The sequence below is a fragment of the Leuciscus leuciscus genome (genome assembly GCF_965113295.1).
Source record: "Leuciscus leuciscus genome assembly, chromosome: 8".
In the NCBI taxonomy this organism is placed as follows: domain Eukaryota; kingdom Metazoa; phylum Chordata; class Actinopteri; order Cypriniformes; family Leuciscidae; genus Leuciscus; species Leuciscus leuciscus.
This window is the reverse complement of record NC_138732.1, coordinates 17304619-17324324: the sequence shown is the minus strand read 5'-3', so window position 1 is coordinate 17324324 and position 19706 is coordinate 17304619. Positions and strand designations below refer to the sequence as shown.

The following is a 19706-nucleotide window of genomic DNA, read 5'->3' as shown; positions in this document are numbered from 1 at the left end:
CAATCTTTTTTACCATTATTTAATGCAATAATCTTTCTTATTGTTATTAATGGCATGCAGTTATTATAAAATTAACCTTTAGTTTTAATAGAACAAACTGTTATTATGTTCCCTCTCTCTCTTTCTCTTTTAAAGGATCTAAGAAAGGTCAATGCATGTTGTGGGTAAAGTAGGCCACCTTCTTTTTACCAACAACCCCCACTATTTCATTTCCTCCCAGTACGGCCTATCTCTTCCTGTTTAGTACAGTGGTGCTGTCATGGGTAAGACATTTCAGAATTGTTATACTGTTTAACTTTTTGTCCACTAAATGGCTTAACAAATGCAGGCATCTCTAGACTTCTTTACATCACTAAAACTATCACCATGAAACCATTTGGTTTTAAATACTGAACATATAAAAAAAAATTTTTTTTTTTTTTTTTTTTTTTACTTTTTTTTGTTATCATTATGAAATCAGGAAATCTTTTTTCTCAAACAACCTATACTATTCCCATATGAGGAAGAGGTAGAGCAGGAGGGAAACATGTAAACAGGAGATCACATCTGTTTACCATCTTCAGAAACAGAGAGAGGAACGACTGAGAGAAACTCATTGATTGGTCTAAACTCAAGAGGAGGCGGGGTGAGAAATCCCCCAAGACAGCAAAACTATTAAAACAACTTTCTTTCTTTCTTTTTTTTTTTTTCAACAGTGACAAACGCTGAAAAAAAAAAAAAAGAACCGGTAAAGAGAGCGGACTGGACCGGTATCTACAAGCTGAAAAACCTTTTAATAGAACTCGAGAACAAACTAAAGGGAGGAAAGAGATAGTCTCTTTCAGCCTTAAAAAATACTTCAAACTTTTAAGACACGTTTTTCAGCACAATGACATTTTTTGTAATTTCTCGATTGCTTTTTCTCCATCTCCTTCTCATTGTGCTTCACATCTCCTCAGCTTTAGAGGTGAACAGCTCCAACAGAAGTGTTCCCAGTAAGTATTTTCTCATTATATTATTAACTTTAAGATTAACATTGTGTTTTGATTGTCTGTGACTTTGGTGTGTTGACCTTTCTGTCAAAAATATAGGCTAACAGAAAAGATTATATAGCTACAGTAATCTAAATTCTAAATAAGCGTCATTATTACTGAGATTTTGTCTTGATTTTCACAAAAGATCATTTAGGTCAACACAGCATATTTCAATAAAATGTGGGCCGGGTGTAATGTGTGCTGAAACATGCACAGACATGAGATTCAGTCACATTTAGTCATAACACATCTAGGTTTGAGCAGATTCTTGCATCGTGCAGTGTAGGCTGCTTCAGATTAAACTGAATAATAAATAAAACTTGAGGGAACAGTTCACATATCAATTCTGTCATCATTTACTCACTCTCAAGTTGATCTAAACCTGTATGAGTTTATTTGTTCTGTTGAACACAAAAGAAGATATTCTGAAGAGTGTTAGTAGCAATCAGTTTCTGGTCCCCATTTACTTTCATACAGTAGCTGTTTAGTTTCAAACATTCTTTAAACTATCTTATTTTGTGTTCAATAGAACAAAGAAACTCATACAGGTTTAGAAACAACTTGAGGGTGAGTAAATGATGACATAATTTAGATTTTCCTTTTAAACAGGGTGTAGAGACCAATAATGTCTATTTGACTGGACTGCACATAGCATTCACTTAGTAGTTATGCTTGTGATTGCTTTCTGGGTTGAGCTATTGTGATTAAATGAGTATGTATTTTCTGTTATTCTGTTTCTCAGTGGGGAGGGGCTTTGTTGTGAGGAATGGTACACTTCCAGACCAGCATAAGGAGCAGATCCAGAGCTATAGGACTGAACTAGTGGTTCCTCTTCTCTGCCTCTTCGCCTTTGTCATCGGGTTTCCCACAAACACATTAGCCCTCTGGTTGCTGGTCCTGCGAACCAAAAAGCTCCCTTCCACCATTCTGCTGATCAACCTCACCACCTGTGATCTTCTGCTACTGCTGGTGCTCCCCTTTCGTATTGTCTACCACTTCCTAGGCAACAACTGGACATTTGGAGAACCATTCTGTCGAATTGTAATAGCGCTCTTCTATGGAAACATGTACGGCTCAGTGGTATGTCTGGCACTGATCGCTGTGGATCGCTATGTAGCTCTCGTTCACCCTTTCGGTGCCAAGACATTTCGTAGTAACAAGAACTCAATCTATATGAGTGTTTTTGTTTGGATAGTAGTTGCAGCTGCTGCTGTGCCCTTGTTAGCCTCAAAACAGTCTTATAACATAAAGAATCTTTCAATAACAACCTGCCATGATGCACTGCCTTTAGAAGAGCAGGAAAAGTACTTCCTGCCGTACTTTGCTACTCTCTTCTCCCTCTGCTTTCTGCTTCCACTGTTGGTTGTGCTGTTCTGCTATTCTGCAGTGTTACACACCCTTATGGCTGAAGGCCAGCGTTTTGCTCATGCAATTAGAGTAACTGTGCTGATGTTGACGGTTTTTATTGTTTGCTTATTGCCTAGCAACGTTCTCTTGCTGTTGCATTACTCCAAATCAGACTTCGTCAATAATGACCTTTATGTTCCATACCTGATCACTTTGTCTCTCAGCACCTTCAACAGCTGCATCGATCCTTTCATCTTTTATTATGTGTCTAAGGATTTCAGAAATAGGTTAAGGGAGGCTCTAAGGTGTTCTGGGTCTGATTCGGAGTCCTCCTCAGAATCCAGGACAAAGATGACCTTACTATCAAAGATGAGTAGGACTGAATGATCCTTAAATGGAGAAAAAGCTTGATCGTGAGGTTAGCATTACAGTTATGGAAATCAGAAGATACTAGGCTAAATAACTTAAAAATAATTCTAGGGCGTATTGAATGACTAATACTATATAGAGCCTCTGTCTATCTGTCCATCCATCTGTCAGTCTGCCTATCCGTGTGAAAGTAACTTAAGATTAGCTTGAATTGCACAGGAAAAACTGGAATGGGGAGATATTAATTCCATTTCCTTTTTTCTTTCCTTTAGACATTAGAGACAAATAGATGTATTTCAAAACATTTCAAGTTTCTTGCATGAAGGCACACTGCATGTTTGAATCTAAAATTTGTAAATGCTCTTTGTAGAGATATTCAAGACAACTCAACAGTCTCCATGGCCTGATGGATGGATTAATAATGTTGGAAAACTCAGTTTTATACTGTCTTTAAAAAATCAGGGGACAGTGTGAATTAAAGCCAAAGTCTGCTTGAAAGATTCACCAAAATTGGGTTAGAATTTTAGAATTGTACATATTGAAAGTGTTCTATTATATTACAAACTGTGAACTAAAAACTGAATACATTTAATGGATTTAAACAGTGAAAGGCAAAATGTAATGTACATTTCAACCATGAATTATACAGTATAGCATTGTATACAATTGTGCTGTATAGTATAAACCATTGAATAGCAAATGCCTTTTTTAAGCCTGTTTTCTGCTATAGAAGCATGCATAAGAAATAATAGTTTCTTTGTGTATGTGCATGTCTGTAAGCAGGAAGTACAGAACCACATCTCAACCATATTTAGCTCTTATGTCATGAACTGCTGATTTGTATTTATTTATGACAGTAACTATGGACTACCAAAAATGTATATTTGAATGTATTTGAACAGCATATCTATTGTTTTATAATACAAAACCTGACAAATCTGTTCTTGTGAAATGTTTTAATTTGTTTTGCTTTGAGAAAGTATTCCTCCCTCCAATTACCTTTATATGTCAACATTAAAATGACAATAAATGCGCTGATGAAACAATATTTCATGATTATGTTGCCTTGCTTACCTTAATTGATATGCTCCTTGTACTCCATTTAGTGGACAATACTAATATAGTGGATACATTTAAACACCTTGATATGACTGAGAATTAATTGAAAATTGAAAAACTACAGTATGTCACACATTATATATGTTTGATTACAGTATTTGAATGTACAATGATCAAAACAATTTTTTTATTGAATAGTGATGGAGCAAAACTATGAAAATAAATGGTAAAATTAGTACTTTTTTTTAATTACAAATCATGTAAACATAAATGCAGATAATGGGGTCTTTCACCCCTGAAGTAAAAGTCCCTTTGAAAGCTATAGGCATATAGTGCAGATATTGTATGTTCATCACAGACACAATAGAATGATAAAGCACGAGTAAGGAATGTTATGTATGCTTCTAAAACAGTCTACCTCTCTGAAAGGTTAAACCTATAGACCGGCATATACTGTAGGCAAATACAAGAGTGTACATTATTATATACTGTACATAAACACACACAGATGAGCATGTATGTCTGGTTTGTAAGACCACAGTTAATGTGTCCTTTGATTTCATTCTTCCTCGTGTCTTTGTGTTCGAACCATCTTTCTACTGTATGCTCGCTTTGTCCTGTCACTGTTGAAAGCAGCAGAAACAAAAAAGGAGAAACATGAAATATCTTGCCAAATCAAAACTGACAGTTGAACTGATTCTGTGCTGTGGTTTATTTGCAATCAGACTGCAATAATTCAATGGCACATTGTTTGACTTCTACATTAGCTCCTTCTACAAAGGCTGATACATTACAGCCTTTAGACACGCTCCACCAACTCTTAGTTGAGGTCAGGGTAGTGTGTAAGATGGGCATAGTCCAAAAGCTCACTGGTGAGGTCCTTGAAGCGATTCCCCTGGTTGAGGAGGAGGGACGAAAGGCTGGTATATTGATTATTTATCTCTTCTAGGTCCAGTATTATATCACGTGCAGGCCACACAAAGGCAAGGAACAGGTGAGATGGATAAATAATAGCCATTGAAACTTTTTTTGTCAAAAACAAAGAAGGCAATTCAACATAAGGCTTGAATACACAGGAGAAAATAAACTGAACAAGAAACAGGCCCACAATGCAATCAGTAACCATGACATCAAATAATGAATGAGAACTCAGGCAAACATGAACAGGGAAAACCACACTAAAACACAATGAAACTAAACGTAACCCTTACATACAGTTGGCCAATATTTCAACTATGTAATGAGATAAACACCTTTCTGTGGTGTCTTCGTTTCAACAATACAATACTAGCTTACAAATACATAAGGAATAAATATAAATATTTATTCCTTATGAATTGTCTTCCGATTCTGTATCAGACTCTGGTTCCAACATATATGGCTGAATTTTACCGGTTTTGATAGACTTCTGTAGTCTGTACTGAATTCAGTGTGCGGTCAGCCACCTTCTTGCTCGAATTTCCCCGGTTGCAACATCGGATGTTTTCAAAACAATTTCTCACATGTAATGGTGGGGATGTGGAAAAGTATTTTAATATGCAAAACTGTTACCCAATCATATCATTGGGCGTTTATTTCCAAGTCTTGAATGTGGCACGCCCATCAGAGTGTTTCAAAGAGAGGGTCAAAAACAAGATAGAAAATATTCTATTACTTCTAAATTAGGATGTTATTTATGTAAAAATCTAATTAGCTTATAACCTCAGAGAAAATTTGATAAAAAAAAAAAAAATGCAGTTCATGACCCCTTTACACATTGATAAAGTCTCAGTATGTACTACATGTGTTCATATACTATAAGTTAGTGGTGAGGTCTAGATTCTGACTGGTGAACATCCTATGTATAACCAAAGTATCTCTTTAAACACTTTTAGAATGCATTTGAGCTTATATCATTTTCATCATCATATTTGCACTGTGGTTGCACAATGTTGGTTCTGAAAAACCAAGCAGAAAAATATCCCATTAGAAAAACTAAAATGGTCATGTGAGAGTTTCACTTGGATTTTATGTTTTGCACTGGCTTATTTTCACTGAAACATACATTTATATTTAAAATGGGCTAGTCCTTTGTTCCCATTTTGGCTGTTATGCAATTTTATTGTGTTTGTAACATGTGCAAGTGTGTTGAAAGCAGAATTTCCTCATGACCCCAGTCAAAATATAAAAACTCACAGTTAAGTGAGCCAAACAGACTGAGGACGACAGCAGAGAAGAAAACATCTGAAAACAAACGCTTATAGGATCATGAGACTTTACATCATTTTCAGTTTTCTGCTTTTGGCTGGTGAGAAATTACAATTTAACTTAAATCATCATAGCCAGCAATTTTTATTCTAAAACTTGCAAATGAGCAAAATAAGAAAACACTAAGTCTAATGCACAAATGAAGCATAATTCATTTTGACAATGTTTATGTTCTAAAATTTACATTTATTTTAATTACATTTCAATCAAAATGAAATATTGGTAAAAAAAAATGATTCCACATATTCTCGCAAACAAGAATGAGCAACCTATTAAGATTCTGGTTTTACTGTTAACATTTTTTAAATTTGAAGTTTACTGATGTTTTGTTGTTTGTTGCTAAAAGAGTAAACATGCAAATTAACATGCAAAGTAAACCTTGCAAAAACAATCCAAAATACAGTAATTATGCAAATTAAAGTCTTAATGTGTGTCTCTTTTTCAGTGATTTGCAGCTCTTGTGTTGATGCTAGTCGAGGTATGAAATGTAAATGAAGAAAAAGATAAACAGAAACATATAAAGACAGACAGGAAGCATAAAATAACACAAAAACTTTTCATTTCACAGTGACATTTGGCCCCCTCTGCAGTGGTAACCCAAGTAACCGTAAAAGAGGATGTGATAAAAAGTATGGCTGTGGAAACTATGGGGCCGGCCGGTAAATTCTGTTTTTTTATCATGTTGCTTCTGACTTTTATTTCCTCATTGCTCTTTCCAGAAGTCATTGATGACACATTTAGTAGTGACACATTTTTGGTGGAGGGTGTGTCAACATGATCATTCCTTTGTTTTGAGTGTTTTACTACACAAGTTTGACACAACCCAAAAACTCAACTTTACAAAAGATATTAATTCTGTACCACAGACATCATACTTAAAATAAAAATAAATAAAAAATCCATCATCATTTGCCCTCATGTTGTTTACAACCAATATGACCTTCTGTCATAAGAAACAAACTGACCAGACTGCTTTTTTCCATGCAGTGGAAATTAATGTGTACTAATATTATTATTCACCGATCAGTTGTCACAAGACACACTAAAACGAATAAAGTTTGATGTCACTGATGTCAGATCTTGATTTGTTGCATAATGTTTGAGTGTACATTAAGATTTTAAAGCTATGTGAGTAGTTTTTTTTTTTTTTTTTTTTTAATCAACTTTCTACTTAATTTTGGTCACCGGGAGTAAATGATGATAGGACTATTCTTATTATGTGTGTTTGTGCTGCAGTGGGAATCGGAAACATATGGGTCTTGACATTGTGTGTGCTGATGGAGCCACAGTTTATGCTCCATTTGATGTGAAGCTGAATGGCAAAGCTGCACCATACACAAAGAACAATGCTATCAATGATGGCATTAACTTGAGTGGAGAAGGTGTGTACCTTATGTTAAATATTCTAAAGCATGAATAGGAATGTAGCACACATTTATTTCATAGGTCAGATCTATACTGAAAATTAATATAAGTATATTAGTAAATATATATATTGTACATCAAAAGCATAATCTCACAGTAATCTCATGTCTGTTTGGCAGGTCTCTGCTTCAAGTTGTTCTACGTTAAGCCAGACCGTTACACCGGGACCCTGAAGAAAGGGCAGAAGATCGGAAGTCTGCTCCCAATGCAGAGCGTTTATCCTGGCATCACTTCCCATGTTCACGTTCAAATGTGTGACAAATCAGATCCCACCAAGTACTTCTGATGCTGATGGAGTTGATGACCACATGCAACGGCAACCATCAAACCACTTCAAAATATTGTGCCATTTATATCAGCTTCTTACCTTATTTCTTTATTCTGGTGCCCAGCACTTTGCAATCTAACAATAAAGTTTTGAAGACTATTATGTTCTCAGTGTTACATGTCTAAAAGGCAGGGTAGGCGATTTGTTCCAGAAATTTTTTTTACATTTACATTTTTACATTTACATTTAGTCATTTAGCAGACGCCTTTATCCAAAGCGACTTACAAATTAGGACTAAATTCAGCCAGTCATCATAAAGAGGCAAAAGCAACAACAACGCAAGAAGTGCTCAAAATACGAAGTTCAGGTATTATTCAGAGTAGCATAAGCCTTTTTTTTTTTTTTTTTTTTTTTTTTCTCTATAAGGTTAAGTGCTCACGGAAGAGATTGGTTTTCAGCTGTCTTTTGAATGTTGTCAGGGATTCTGCATTCCGGATGAGGGTGGGGAGAGCGTTCCACCAGCATGGAACTGTGAATGAGAATGTTCTGGAAAGTGATTTTGTGGCTTTCTGTGATGGAACCACGAGACGTCGCTCGTTGACCGATCGTAGGTGTCTGGTAGGGATGTAGACTCGTAGGAGTGAGTGAAAGTAGGAGGGAGCTGAGCCTGTGATAGTTCTGTAAGCAAGCGTCAGTGCCTTGAACTTGATGCGAGCAGCGAGAGGTAGCCAATGCAGAGAGATGAACAGAGGAGTGACGTGGGCCCTCTTGGGCACGTTGAAGACAAGACGAGCTGCAGCATTCTGGATCATCTGTAGGGGTTTGGTTGCACATGCTGGAAGTCCAGCCAGAAGAGCATTGCAGTAGTCAAGCCTAGAGATGACCAGGGCCTGGACGATAAGTTGTGTTGCATGCTCAGTTAGGAAAGGCCTGATCTTCCTGTTATTTTGTTTTTTGTTATGCTGGTTAAAAGTCTCTTCACATCCTGATAGCAATCAATAAGTTAAGTGGTCTTAAAGTATTTAAATGCATAAATAAGGCTTAGGACCATAAAATGTTTGTCCAATCATTGCATTTGGTCCGAATGCAACGGTACATCAGGATGACTAAATTATGCTAGAATTTTATTTTAGAATTTTCTGAATTTTAGGGTAAACTAACTCTTTAATTACACATTTAGCTGAAGTCTATTTTGCACAGTTTGTCATTGGAGAAAACCACAGAGAGAGACAGAAAACCGTGTGCAGCATTTGCTATTTGAGCATGTGTCAAATTGAGTGCAGGATGTGGCCAAACTGTCGTTGTTCATTGTCACATCTAGTCATCAAGTCTAGCAAATATATTTTAATGTAATTTTTATTATTACCAGCCATCATATAAATTACTTGTGATTCAGTTAAGTACATGCAACACATGTACATAATCATATGTGACCCTGGATCACAAAACCAGTCACAAGTAGCAATAGCCAACAATACATTGTATGGGTCAAAATTATCGTTTTTTCTTTTATTCCAAATATCATTAGTATGGAAGCTTGTTTCCGCCACAGAATAAAATATTTAAAAAGACAATTGCGACTTTTTATCTCACAATTGCGAGTTTACATCTCAGAATTGCGAGATAAAGTCAGAATTGCGTGAAATAAAGTCGCAATTGCGTGTTATAAAGTCAGAATTGCGAGATATAAAGTCGCAATTGCGTCTTATAAAGTCAGAATTCGGACTTTTTTTCTCGCAATTGCGACTTTATATCACGCAATTCTGACTTTATAATACGCAATTGGGAGATATAAAGTCAGAATTGCATGATATAAAGTCGCAATTGCATGTTATAAAGTCAGACTTGTGAGATATAAACTATTCTGAGGTAAAAAAAACAAACAAAAAAAGTATTTTTTCTCTCCTTAGAAATGGACTTTATATCTCACAATTGTGAGTTTATATCTCACAATTCTGAGAAAATATGTCAGAATTGCGAGATATAAACTCGCAATTATGTGTTATAAAGTTAGAATTGCGTGATATAAAGTCGCAATTGCGAGAAAAAAAGTCTGAATTCTGACTTTATAAGAAGCAATTGCGACTTTATTTCACGCAATTCTGACTTTATATCTCGCAATTCTGAGAAATAAAAGTCAGAATTGCGAGATGTAAACTCGCAATTGTGAGATAAAAAGTTGCAATTATCTTTTAAAATGTTTTATTATGTGGCGGAAACAAGCTTCCATACATTAGGCTATTAAAGGTACAATATGTAAGATTTTTGTGATAAAATATCCCCAAATCACTTGCACAGTGTGATATATTTCCTGCAGTTGTGTACTTACAATATCCCAAAAGTTCCCAAAGATTTTTTATTTATATATTTTTTAATGGAATTAAGAAATTCCAATTTTAAATAATGGCTCGTCCCTGGTCAGTGTCGCCTGTCAATGATGTAATATCCGCGTTATCCCTGGTTTCCGCTCATAGTAACCATGGCGACAGACGTGGACAACTGCGTTACGTCCAGCATTCAGGCTGTTGCTGTTTCGTTCAAACATTATGGACCATGGCAAGCGGACTTTGGGACAAAAGGAGAAATAAAATGAGGATCAATATCGGCGTGTCGTTTACGAGATGGCGAGAGCTCCACGTCCGTGACAAACTTCGACTTGACAGAGACGCCACTCTTGTATGTACTTTATTAGACAGGTGAGCAAATGTACATAAAACAAATCAATGTTATATAGCTCAACATGATTTAATGTTAGAATATGATCAGTATGTTATTCTAATGTTGATCTAGCTTACTGCTAGTCTCACATAGCAAAAAACCTAACACACAGAATACAATTATAACTTTCAACACACTCAAATGCAGTTTAGTATGATAGTGTAGACCAAGTGAAACACCACTGCGTTACCTCACAAGTTAAATTCGTCAAATAAACTGACCTGTGTGAGTAGTAATTCAGCACTTGCGGGTAGTTCGGTAGAATGAAATGTCCTTCTTCCTTTATATCCGCGGGACTCGCGTGTGGTGCTGATATCTGTCTCTCATTAGCAATCGCGACCTGCTTCTTACCACAGTAATGTTAAAAAACATGAATGTATTCACTCATCCATTAACATTAGGTTATTAGATCCACTGGCATAACGACAAGTTCCATAATTCCGCTTATGTGTCATCAACCTACGCCTTTGTTATTGTAAGAGGTTAGCGACCCCTAGCGGCGAAAAAAATTACATATTGTAGCTTTAAGTAAAGATCATGTTTCATAATGATATTTTGTAAATGTCCTACCGTAAATAATAAAACATTTATTTTTGTGAGTGAATGCAGCACAATTGTGAACATAAATGGACAACTTTAATTTTCTTCACCCTCAGATTCCAGATTTTCAAATAGTTTTCAAGTTGTCCATATCTCGGACAAATATTGTTATATCCTAACAAATCATACATCAATGGAAAGCTTATTTATTCAGCTTCCGGATGATGTATACATCTCAATTTCAAAAAATGGACCCATGTGACTGGTTTTGTGGTCCAGGGTCACATATAGTATTTATTTCAGGCATGTTTTCTGTTGAATTTAACAGTAGATAATTGAATCTCAGTATACACTTGATGGTACTGAGTGAAGTGAATTTGGCCTGCTTTCTTTTAAGTTTCCATTTTCCCCATGCATTATCCCAGTCTATGATTTATCATAAATCAAATGATTTTTGTGATTTTCTGAAAATTATAACAATGCTATCAAATGATGGCATTAACTTGAGTGGAGAAGGTGTGTACCTTATGTTAAATATTCTAAAGCATGAATAGGAATGTAGCACACATTTATTTCATAGAATAGGTCATATCTATATTGAAAATTAATATTAGTATATTAGTAAATATAGGACATGTGGAGTAAGATTTTGTACATCAAAAGGATAATCTCACAGTAATCTCATGTCTGTTTGGCAGGTCTCTGCTTCAAGTTGTTCTACGTTAAGCCAGACCGTTACACCGGGACCCTGAAGAAAGGGCAGAAGATCGGAAGTCTGCTCCCAATGCAGAGCGTTTATCCTGGCATCACTTCCCATGTTCACGTTCAAATGTGTGACAAATCAGATCCCACCAAGTACTTCTGATGCTGATGGAGTTGATGACCACATGCAACGGCAACCAAATATTGTGCCATTTATATCAGCTTCTTACCTTATTTCTTTATGCTGGTGCCCAGCACTTTGCAATCTAACAATAAAGTTTTGAAGACTATTATGTTCTCAGTGTTATATGTCTAAAAGGCAGGGTAGGCGATTTGTTCCAGAAACATTTTTTGTTATGCTGGTTAAAAGTCTCTTCACATCCTGATAGCAATCAATAAGTTAAGTGGTCTTAAAGTATTTATGCATAAATAAGGCTTAGGATTAGCATTTGGTCCGAATGCAACGGTACATCAGGATGACTAAATGATGCTAGAATTTTATTTTAGAATTTTAAGAATTTTAAGGTAAACTAACTCTTTAATTACACATTTAGCTGAAGTCTATTTTGCACAGTTTGTCATTGGAGAAAACCACAGAGAGAGACAGAAAACCGTGTGCAGCATTTGCTATTTGAGCATGTGTCAAATTGAGTGCAGGATGTGGCCAAACTGTCGTTGTTTATCGTCACATCTAGTCATCAAGTCTAGCAAATATATTTTAATGTGATTTTTCTTATTACCACCCATCATATAAATTACCTGTGATTCAGTTAAGTACATGTAACACATGTACATAATCACATAGTATTTATTTCAGGTATGTTTTCTGTTGAATTTAACAGTAGGCCAATCTCAGTACGCTTGATGGTACTGAGTGAAGTGAATTTGGCCTGCTTTCTTATAAGTTTCCATTTTCCCCATGCATTATCCCAGTCTATGATTTATTACAGTGTCCTGATATGCTGCTGAATAATCTGAATAAACTTACCAATGTCACTCATATTCACATTATTTACATTCTGCATTATAAGAATATTTTACAGTATTAGACCTGTCAGTGCATACAATCTATATTATCATATAATATTACTTTCTTGAGATATTTAAATTTTTCATATTTAGTTTTTAAAGAGGTTCTTGTTATTTTTAAAGTATTTGATTTATTATTTTACAATATAGAATTGTAAATTTACAGTGCTACAAAATATTATTTTTGCAAAGAGTTTATTTTAAAATGTATGCATTTGGAATATTATATTAAATTAATCAAGTAGAAAAAAAATACAATATAAAATAAAAATGGTAACACCTATTACAAATTTATATATTTGAATAGTGTAAATTGTCGTGCCCCAAAGCACATGGGGCCACTCCATTTACCACTGCTTGTCCCCACAAAAAAACACACAAAAAAAATTTTTTTTGAGCTGATCAGACTGCAACGTCTCACATTTCAACTTATCCATTAGCTTCTTTAGTGGTACATTACAGCCTTTAGACATTCTCCAAAAACGTTTACTGCAACGTATAATGACATTCCTAATAAAACTTTTTCCTAATAAAACAAATACATTCCTAGTATTTGGTCCACTTGGTTTCCCACATTCAGTGATTCAGAAGTGTTGTGATTTTATAATTTATTAAATTAAGAAGAACACAAAGGCAGTCTTCATTTGCTTTTTGCATACACTCATTACTACACTGGAATTTCCCCACTAGCATGCATACTGTCAAGGGTTTTATATTTGCTTTAAACATTAAAGACTCAGAGTGGGGAAGCCTATTAAATAGACTTCGATTGGTGTACATGATAATGTATAACCATTTACTGACACCAGATTATCTCTTTAAACTCTGTTTCTGTACGGCACGTGTTGTTCGGTTCCCAGCACTTCTGTCTAGCTTGGTTTTCGGTTCAGTGCTGTGGTTTATACATTCATGGTCCATGCTTCGTCTTTTATTGTGAGTAACAGGGCCTGAATTTCATTTTGGAAAATGGGGGGGAAATCCCCCCTTAGGTGATTCTTATGGGGGGGAATTTTTTATTTGAGGGGGGAGTTTAGACTTTAAAAAAAAAAATATTACATTTATCTCGCCTAAATGTATGCTCACTCATTGCATTTTTACAATGGGGTAATTTTGTTCTTAAGAATTTACACAACACAAGGAAGCTTGATTTCAATCTTTGAATTAAATTGAAAAAAGTAGCACAAATAAAATCAGGGTATCTTCCGTCCATTTAATTTCCTATTTGAAATGAAATAAGCAGAAACGAGAAACGGCGCCTTTATTCGTTTTTTCCAAAAAACGAAAAAACGAGATTTCGGCTTGATTTTTCGTTTTTTAGTTCACGGGCAAAAAACGAATAAATGACTTAAAAATTCGTTTTGCACATGTGGACGGTCATGAGGCGCCCCTGTCAGCCGATTGGTCAAGAAAATCTAAGCATGTGACGTCATCGGCAGGTTTATTCAACAAAATAATAGTCCTATATGGCTCTGCGTACCGCATATTAAACTGTTCAGGGCAGGTCCTGGGCTTACTTATGTGCAACTTAACGCGTTTCAGAGAAATATTTATATATCAGAAATATTAAATATTAATCTGCACCCAGACGGTTTTATTAGCTGTGCGGAGTTAAATCTGTGTGGTGAAGCACATACGCAGCAGTCATAACTCTTCTTTTAGACAATACGCTCAGTTTTGGACAAGGGGTGGTTATTGCAAATACTGTAATGCAAAACTGCTGATGGTGGTGGGTACCGCGATGATGGTAAATAAAATTGTTCTGTAACTGTAGCTAATCATATCATAGCTGCGAGAGCGAGATGATTGACAGGACGATAGCGGAGGAAAAAGCGCAAGATTTTGTTAGTAAAGAAGTGAGTTTGTCTTTGAAAACAACAACAACAACAAAAAGTTTTAATAACAGTGTTCATTTTAAAGGGACATTTCCAAATATATTTTATTTATTTGTTAGCCTATGCTGTTGTTATTCTGTCTTAATCGTTTTGTTAATTCAAGTTTAATACTATGCAGGAGTTTTTTATTTTTTTTTATTGTAGCCTACTATTTTATTGTTGTTGTGTTTTCATTAAAAAATAACAATGAACCGCATTCGTTTGAAAGGTTAATCCATAGGTCTTTCATTTACTTGTGTTATCTCATCCGTCTTATTCTCTTTGTTAATAACGAATAGGCTAATGTTAATTAAAGTTGTTCAAAGAGTGGAGGAAGATACATTAAAAAAATCTAAAATAAGCGCTATATGCTGAACGTAGCCTACCCTCGTGCACTGTTCGATTTCCGTGTAGGCTACTTACGGAGCGGGTCCAATTGACAAATTTGGTCAAATTGTTTTTTTAACCATTTTTTAAAACCGTTTTCTTTTTATAAACAGTGTAGGCCTACTGACTTTTTTTGCATCATTTATTTTTTTTACGTTTTCATTTTTTCTTATACATTTTATGCTTATAACATCATAACTGAACAATTCAATGTAGCTGTATGAAAATAATGTTGACTTTTCCTAAGTTAACTTTCCCTTTAGTTTCCTATAGACATAGTTCCCTAGTTTCCCTAGTTTCATTCATTTTCTGTATCTTCAACAACATTTTCCTCAATCTCTGAAGCATCCTCTAACTCGGAAACATCTTCATCTGTATCAGTATCATCAAAAACCTGTGAAATTACTTATTTAAATGTCAATTTTTGGGAGCTCATTTTTCCTGCTGTCTATGTCAAAGTCTTGTGCCACACTAAGCAAAATTGTGGGAAAGCTCATTATTCACTCACATGGGAGTGAGAAACAAAACATAACAAAAACACATCAAATAAATGTTTTTTTATTCATTTATTGGCTCTGTAAAGCTGCCTTTGAAAATCATAAAAGGTTAAAAGCTAGGTATTTCAGATATCTTGAATATAGAAATGAGAGCTTATTTGTCTGACAAAGATTTTCATCTGTAATTTGCAAATAATTCTGAACAACGTGATTTAGCTTTTTCAAGTGTGTTTGGATAGGGTTAGATCACTTTTAGACACTTGCACTTTAGAACTGGAGTTGAAGTGCCCTGTCATACAAACACATGTGTCCGTACAGTTGCATTTTAATAGCTGAGGGACAAATTGACCCGGGCGGGAACATCACAAATGTAATAGTAATTTTGTTTGTATGTCAACACACATCAGCATGTAGAAACTTTACATGCATGATCATGATGATAAATGAAAAAAAGTCACAAAATACCAACAAACAAAGGTTTCACGAGTTCACATCTACATATAATTAGTACAATAAGTTTATGCGTATTTGGCGTGCTGTCCGGGGGGAGGGCTCCGAGCTCGGAGTTAGGCCCGAACCCAGAGTACTCCCCCCAGTTGGTAAGTGTAGATGGAACTGGAAGTGAGGAGATGGGGTGGAGGAGGGATGCTGACAAACTTTCAATGAACAGAGATAGGTCTGCTGTGAATTTATACTCTGTCATTGAGTTGATTACTGATTAATCTCCAGCTGTGCATAATTTGGTTAATTATCTGAACCTGCTCCTCCCGAACTTTGTTAATAAAACATCATTTAATATTATTTCAGATTGAAAAAATAAATGATGGCTCATTTTTACCATCTGTGGCTGACAAAATATTTTTCTGTATTAAAATAAGTGTGGAAAAGCTAATTTTAGCTTCATAAGGTTGTAAAAAAACTAACAAAATAACAAAATATAACCAAGCAATTTTATTATTTTGGGTCAGTAGCCTACAGTTGCATTAGAGTGTTAAAATGTTTGGGTCAAATTGGCCCGTGAACATCAGGAACGTAGCCTAGGCTACTATAGTAATTTTGTTTGTATAGGCTATGTCAAAACACATCAGCATGTTGAAACTTTGCATGTTCGTCATGATAAATGAGAAAGTCACAAAATATCAAGAAAAAAACCATAGGGTTAACAGTATTTCCAACAACTATGCCAATGTTATTTGCCCTATATATGCTACCACTAGGGTCTATTTTTCGCAAGTATGGTATTTCCTTTCACTTTTTTGCAGATGATACGCAAATTTATTTGCCTATGAGTAAAAACCTTAAATCATCATTGGATTCCCTTAAAGTATGCTTACAGGAGGTAAAAACTTGGTTGTCAAATAACTTTTTACACTTAAATGAAAGCAAAACTGAGCTTGTCTGGTTTGGAGGTCCTGCCTTGAGTGATCTTCCTATTTTAGGAGAACTGTACCCCTATTGTACACCAGTGGTAAAATATCTTGGGGTAATGTTGGATTCCTCCTTAAAGTTTGAAAAACAGATAAACTCAGTGGTGAAATCTGCTTTCTTTCATTTAAGACTCGTGGCAAAGGTGAAGCCGTTCTTAACTAAAAAAGATTTAGAGGTGTTGATCCATGCTTTTGTGTTTTCAAGACTGGATTATTGTAATTCATTATACACTGGTGTCTCCCAAGCATCTTTATGTCGGCTGCAAGCAGTACAAAAAGCTGCAGCCAGACTTTTGACAGGGACCCGTAAATATGATCATATCTCTCCTGTTTTGGCCTCCCTGGGCTGGTTGACCATTCGAGATAGAGTTGATTTTAAAATGCTAGTCTATGCCTATAAGAGCTTAAATGGACTAGCTCCATCATATCTTTCAGAACTTCTTGAGGTCCATAAGCCCTCTAGATCTTTAAGATCTGCTGAGAAAGGAACTGTGCTGTCTGTACCACGCACAAAATACAAGCAACGGGGTGATAGGGCCTTTGCTGTAGTCGCCCCTAAGCTATGGAATATGCTACCACTTTATATTAGGTCTGCTCCGACTATAGGCTCTTTTAAAAGCCTTTTGAAAATTCACTTATTTCATATGTCCTCTTTAGGTGTAGAGGGATGAGCTCTTGTGCATCTTTGTTTTTTTTCTTTGTGGATTTTAGTGTGATGTTGTTTTATTGTGTATTTTATTTTTTATTTCTATTTTAGAATTGCTGTTCAGCACTTTGGTACAACTTATTGTTGTTGGAATAGTGCTTTATAAATAAAGAAAGAAAGAACTAGAAAATCTAAGGGTTCTTACTTCTTTCACACCTGCCTCATTTAGTTCTGTTGAATCGCACTAGAGTTCGTTTTCCCCCTTGGTGCGGTTCGCTTGGGCAGGTGTGAATGCAGCAATCGCACTCGGGTGCGCACCAAAAGCGGTACGCTTTCAAACGAACTCTGGAGCGGTTCGTTTGTGGTGAGAACGTGATCCGACCTCGAACAGACCCAACTGCCAAAGAACAGGCTATGATTAGCTACAGTTACAGTACAATTTTATTTACCATCATCGCGGTACCCACCACCATCAGCAGTTTTGCATTACAGTATTTGCAATAACCACCCCTTGTCCAAAACTGAGCGTATTGTCTAAAAGAAGAGTTATGACTGCTGCGTATGTGCTTCACCACACAGATTTAACTCCGCACAGCTAATAAAACCGTCTGGGTGCAGATTAATATTTAATATTTCTGATATATAAATATTTCTCTGAAACGCGTTAAGTTGCACATAAGTAAGCCCAGGACCTGCCCTGAACAGTTTAATATGCGGTACGCAGAGCCATAGGACTATTATTTTGTTGAATAAACCTGGGGAACTACCGATGACGTCACATGCTCAGATTTTCTTGACCAATCGGCTGACAGGGGCGCCTCATGACCGTCCACATGTGCAAAACGAATTTTTAAGTCATTTATTCGTTTTTTGCCCGTGAACTAAAAAAACGAAAAATCAAGCCGAAATCTCGTTTTTTCGTTTTTTGGAAAAAACGAAAAAACGAATAAAGGCGCCGTTTCTCGTTTCTGCTTATTTCATTTCAAATAGGAAATGAAATGGACGGAAGATACCCTGATTAAATAAATACAATAGAATAAAGATACCAATAAAGAGAAATAAAGAGAAAAGTGTTTGGGTAGGTCTAACACTAGTATTCAGAAATACTAAAGACTGAATAAAGTAATCAAATGTAAAATAACACTGGGTAGTATTTTAGTCCTGACTAAATTAAATACATAGGCTATTAATCCTGATTCCTTCAAATGAAAGCTATGTTTTGTTGTTTTGACAACTTAATTAATGACAGACACATATGGCTGCTGTCCCTTTAAGAGCTAGTGCACGGATCCTGTGTTCATTATACGGCCACGTGCGATTTATGCTTATTTAAGACATAACCGACTTTGTTTAGAGGATACTCACCAAGACCGAAATTGACAATTTTCGCATGTTTTTGACTGTTAAAGCGATATAATCCACGAAAAATAACTTTTGTTACCCACGAGCTGTTTGTGAGGCGGCTTTACTCTATGTAACGTTATGTGTGCAGAGAAAAAAACATCTCTCACAGCGTGCAAGTAGGCTACTGAATAGTTTCAAATCGCGTGAATGTTAACTGGTAAGACTTAAAAAGACGTGCAAATGGTAAAGTTACTTATGATTCAATGCTGGCCCGATTATGCAAGGGACAATTCCGTCTATCCCGACTCCCGAAACGCGAGTGTGTATAATCGCCGCCTGCAGCGCGCTTACGATTACCTTGTGCAACCCATTTTGAGAGACGACAGATAGAAGACGCAGCACCGCTGAATCACTCACGCTGTTTGTGAAATTGCGTCTCGCAGACAGTTTTAAAATGACTGATTTGATTTTATAATCTGTGTGGATTCATTTACTAATACAACCTACATGCTAAAGTGAATCAATGTTTGCGGGAATTTCCCGCATTACAAATGGGAGACCTGCGGGAATGATTAAAATGATGCGCAATACCCGCAATCCCGCGCCGAAATTCAAGCCCTGGAGTAATGTTGTTGTGTTACAGTATGTGTAGCACGTAGTTCGTGTTTATCATCGGCCGGATGCTTTCATGTTGTCATGTTTTGTGTGGACATGCAGTCTGTGAGAGCTCTCATTGGCTTCCTGCTCTTTATCAAGTTTTGTGTGAACACGTGACTTTAGTTATGTTTGTATGCATGTGCCACATGTTTTCCCGTCT

The 19706-nt window shown here is 35.9% G+C and overlaps 2 protein-coding genes across 2 annotated transcripts; both read left to right on the top strand.

The window, feature by feature from the left end:
- Positions 1-638: 638 nt before the first annotated feature.
- Positions 639-3777, top strand: LOC309504386 (proteinase-activated receptor 4). Its single transcript, XM_082177454.1, has 2 exons — positions 639-974; positions 1756-3777. Exons 1-2 carry the CDS (start codon positions 869-871, stop codon positions 2745-2747), a joined length of 1098 nt encoding a protein of 365 aa, XP_082033580.1. The 5' UTR covers positions 639-868; the 3' UTR covers positions 2748-3777.
- Positions 3778-5926: 2149 nt separating this feature from the next.
- LOC309505225 (leukocyte cell-derived chemotaxin-2-like) lies at positions 5927-7887 on the top strand. The gene is made up of 5 exons (XM_082178593.1): positions 5927-6075; positions 6481-6513; positions 6604-6694; positions 7272-7417; positions 7580-7887. Exons 1-5 carry the CDS (start codon positions 6036-6038, stop codon positions 7744-7746), a joined length of 477 nt encoding a protein of 158 aa, XP_082034719.1. The 5' UTR covers positions 5927-6035; the 3' UTR covers positions 7747-7887.
- Positions 7888-19706: the final 11819 nt, after the last annotated feature.

What these genes read in the sequence shown, in the direction of transcription:
- LOC309504386 (XM_082177454.1), top strand. Translation starts at nt 869, where the DNA reads ATGACATTTTTTGTAATTTCTCGATTGCTTTTTCTCCATCTCCTTCTC. An exon ending in CTCCAACAGAAGTGTTCCCA is followed by an intron (nt 975 to 1,755) that starts GTAAGTATTTTC and finishes TCTGTTTCTCAG; the next exon opens with TGGGGAGGGGCTTTGTTGTG.
- LOC309505225 (XM_082178593.1), top strand. Translation starts at nt 6,036, where the DNA reads ATGAGACTTTACATCATTTTCAGTTTTCTGCTTTTGGCTG. An exon ending in TTGTGTTGATGCTAGTCGAG is followed by an intron (nt 6,514 to 6,603) that starts GTATGAAATGTA and finishes TTCATTTCACAG; the next exon opens with TGACATTTGGCCCCCTCTGC. An exon ending in CATTAACTTGAGTGGAGAAG is followed by an intron (nt 7,418 to 7,579) that starts GTGTGTACCTTA and finishes TCTGTTTGGCAG; the next exon opens with GTCTCTGCTTCAAGTTGTTC.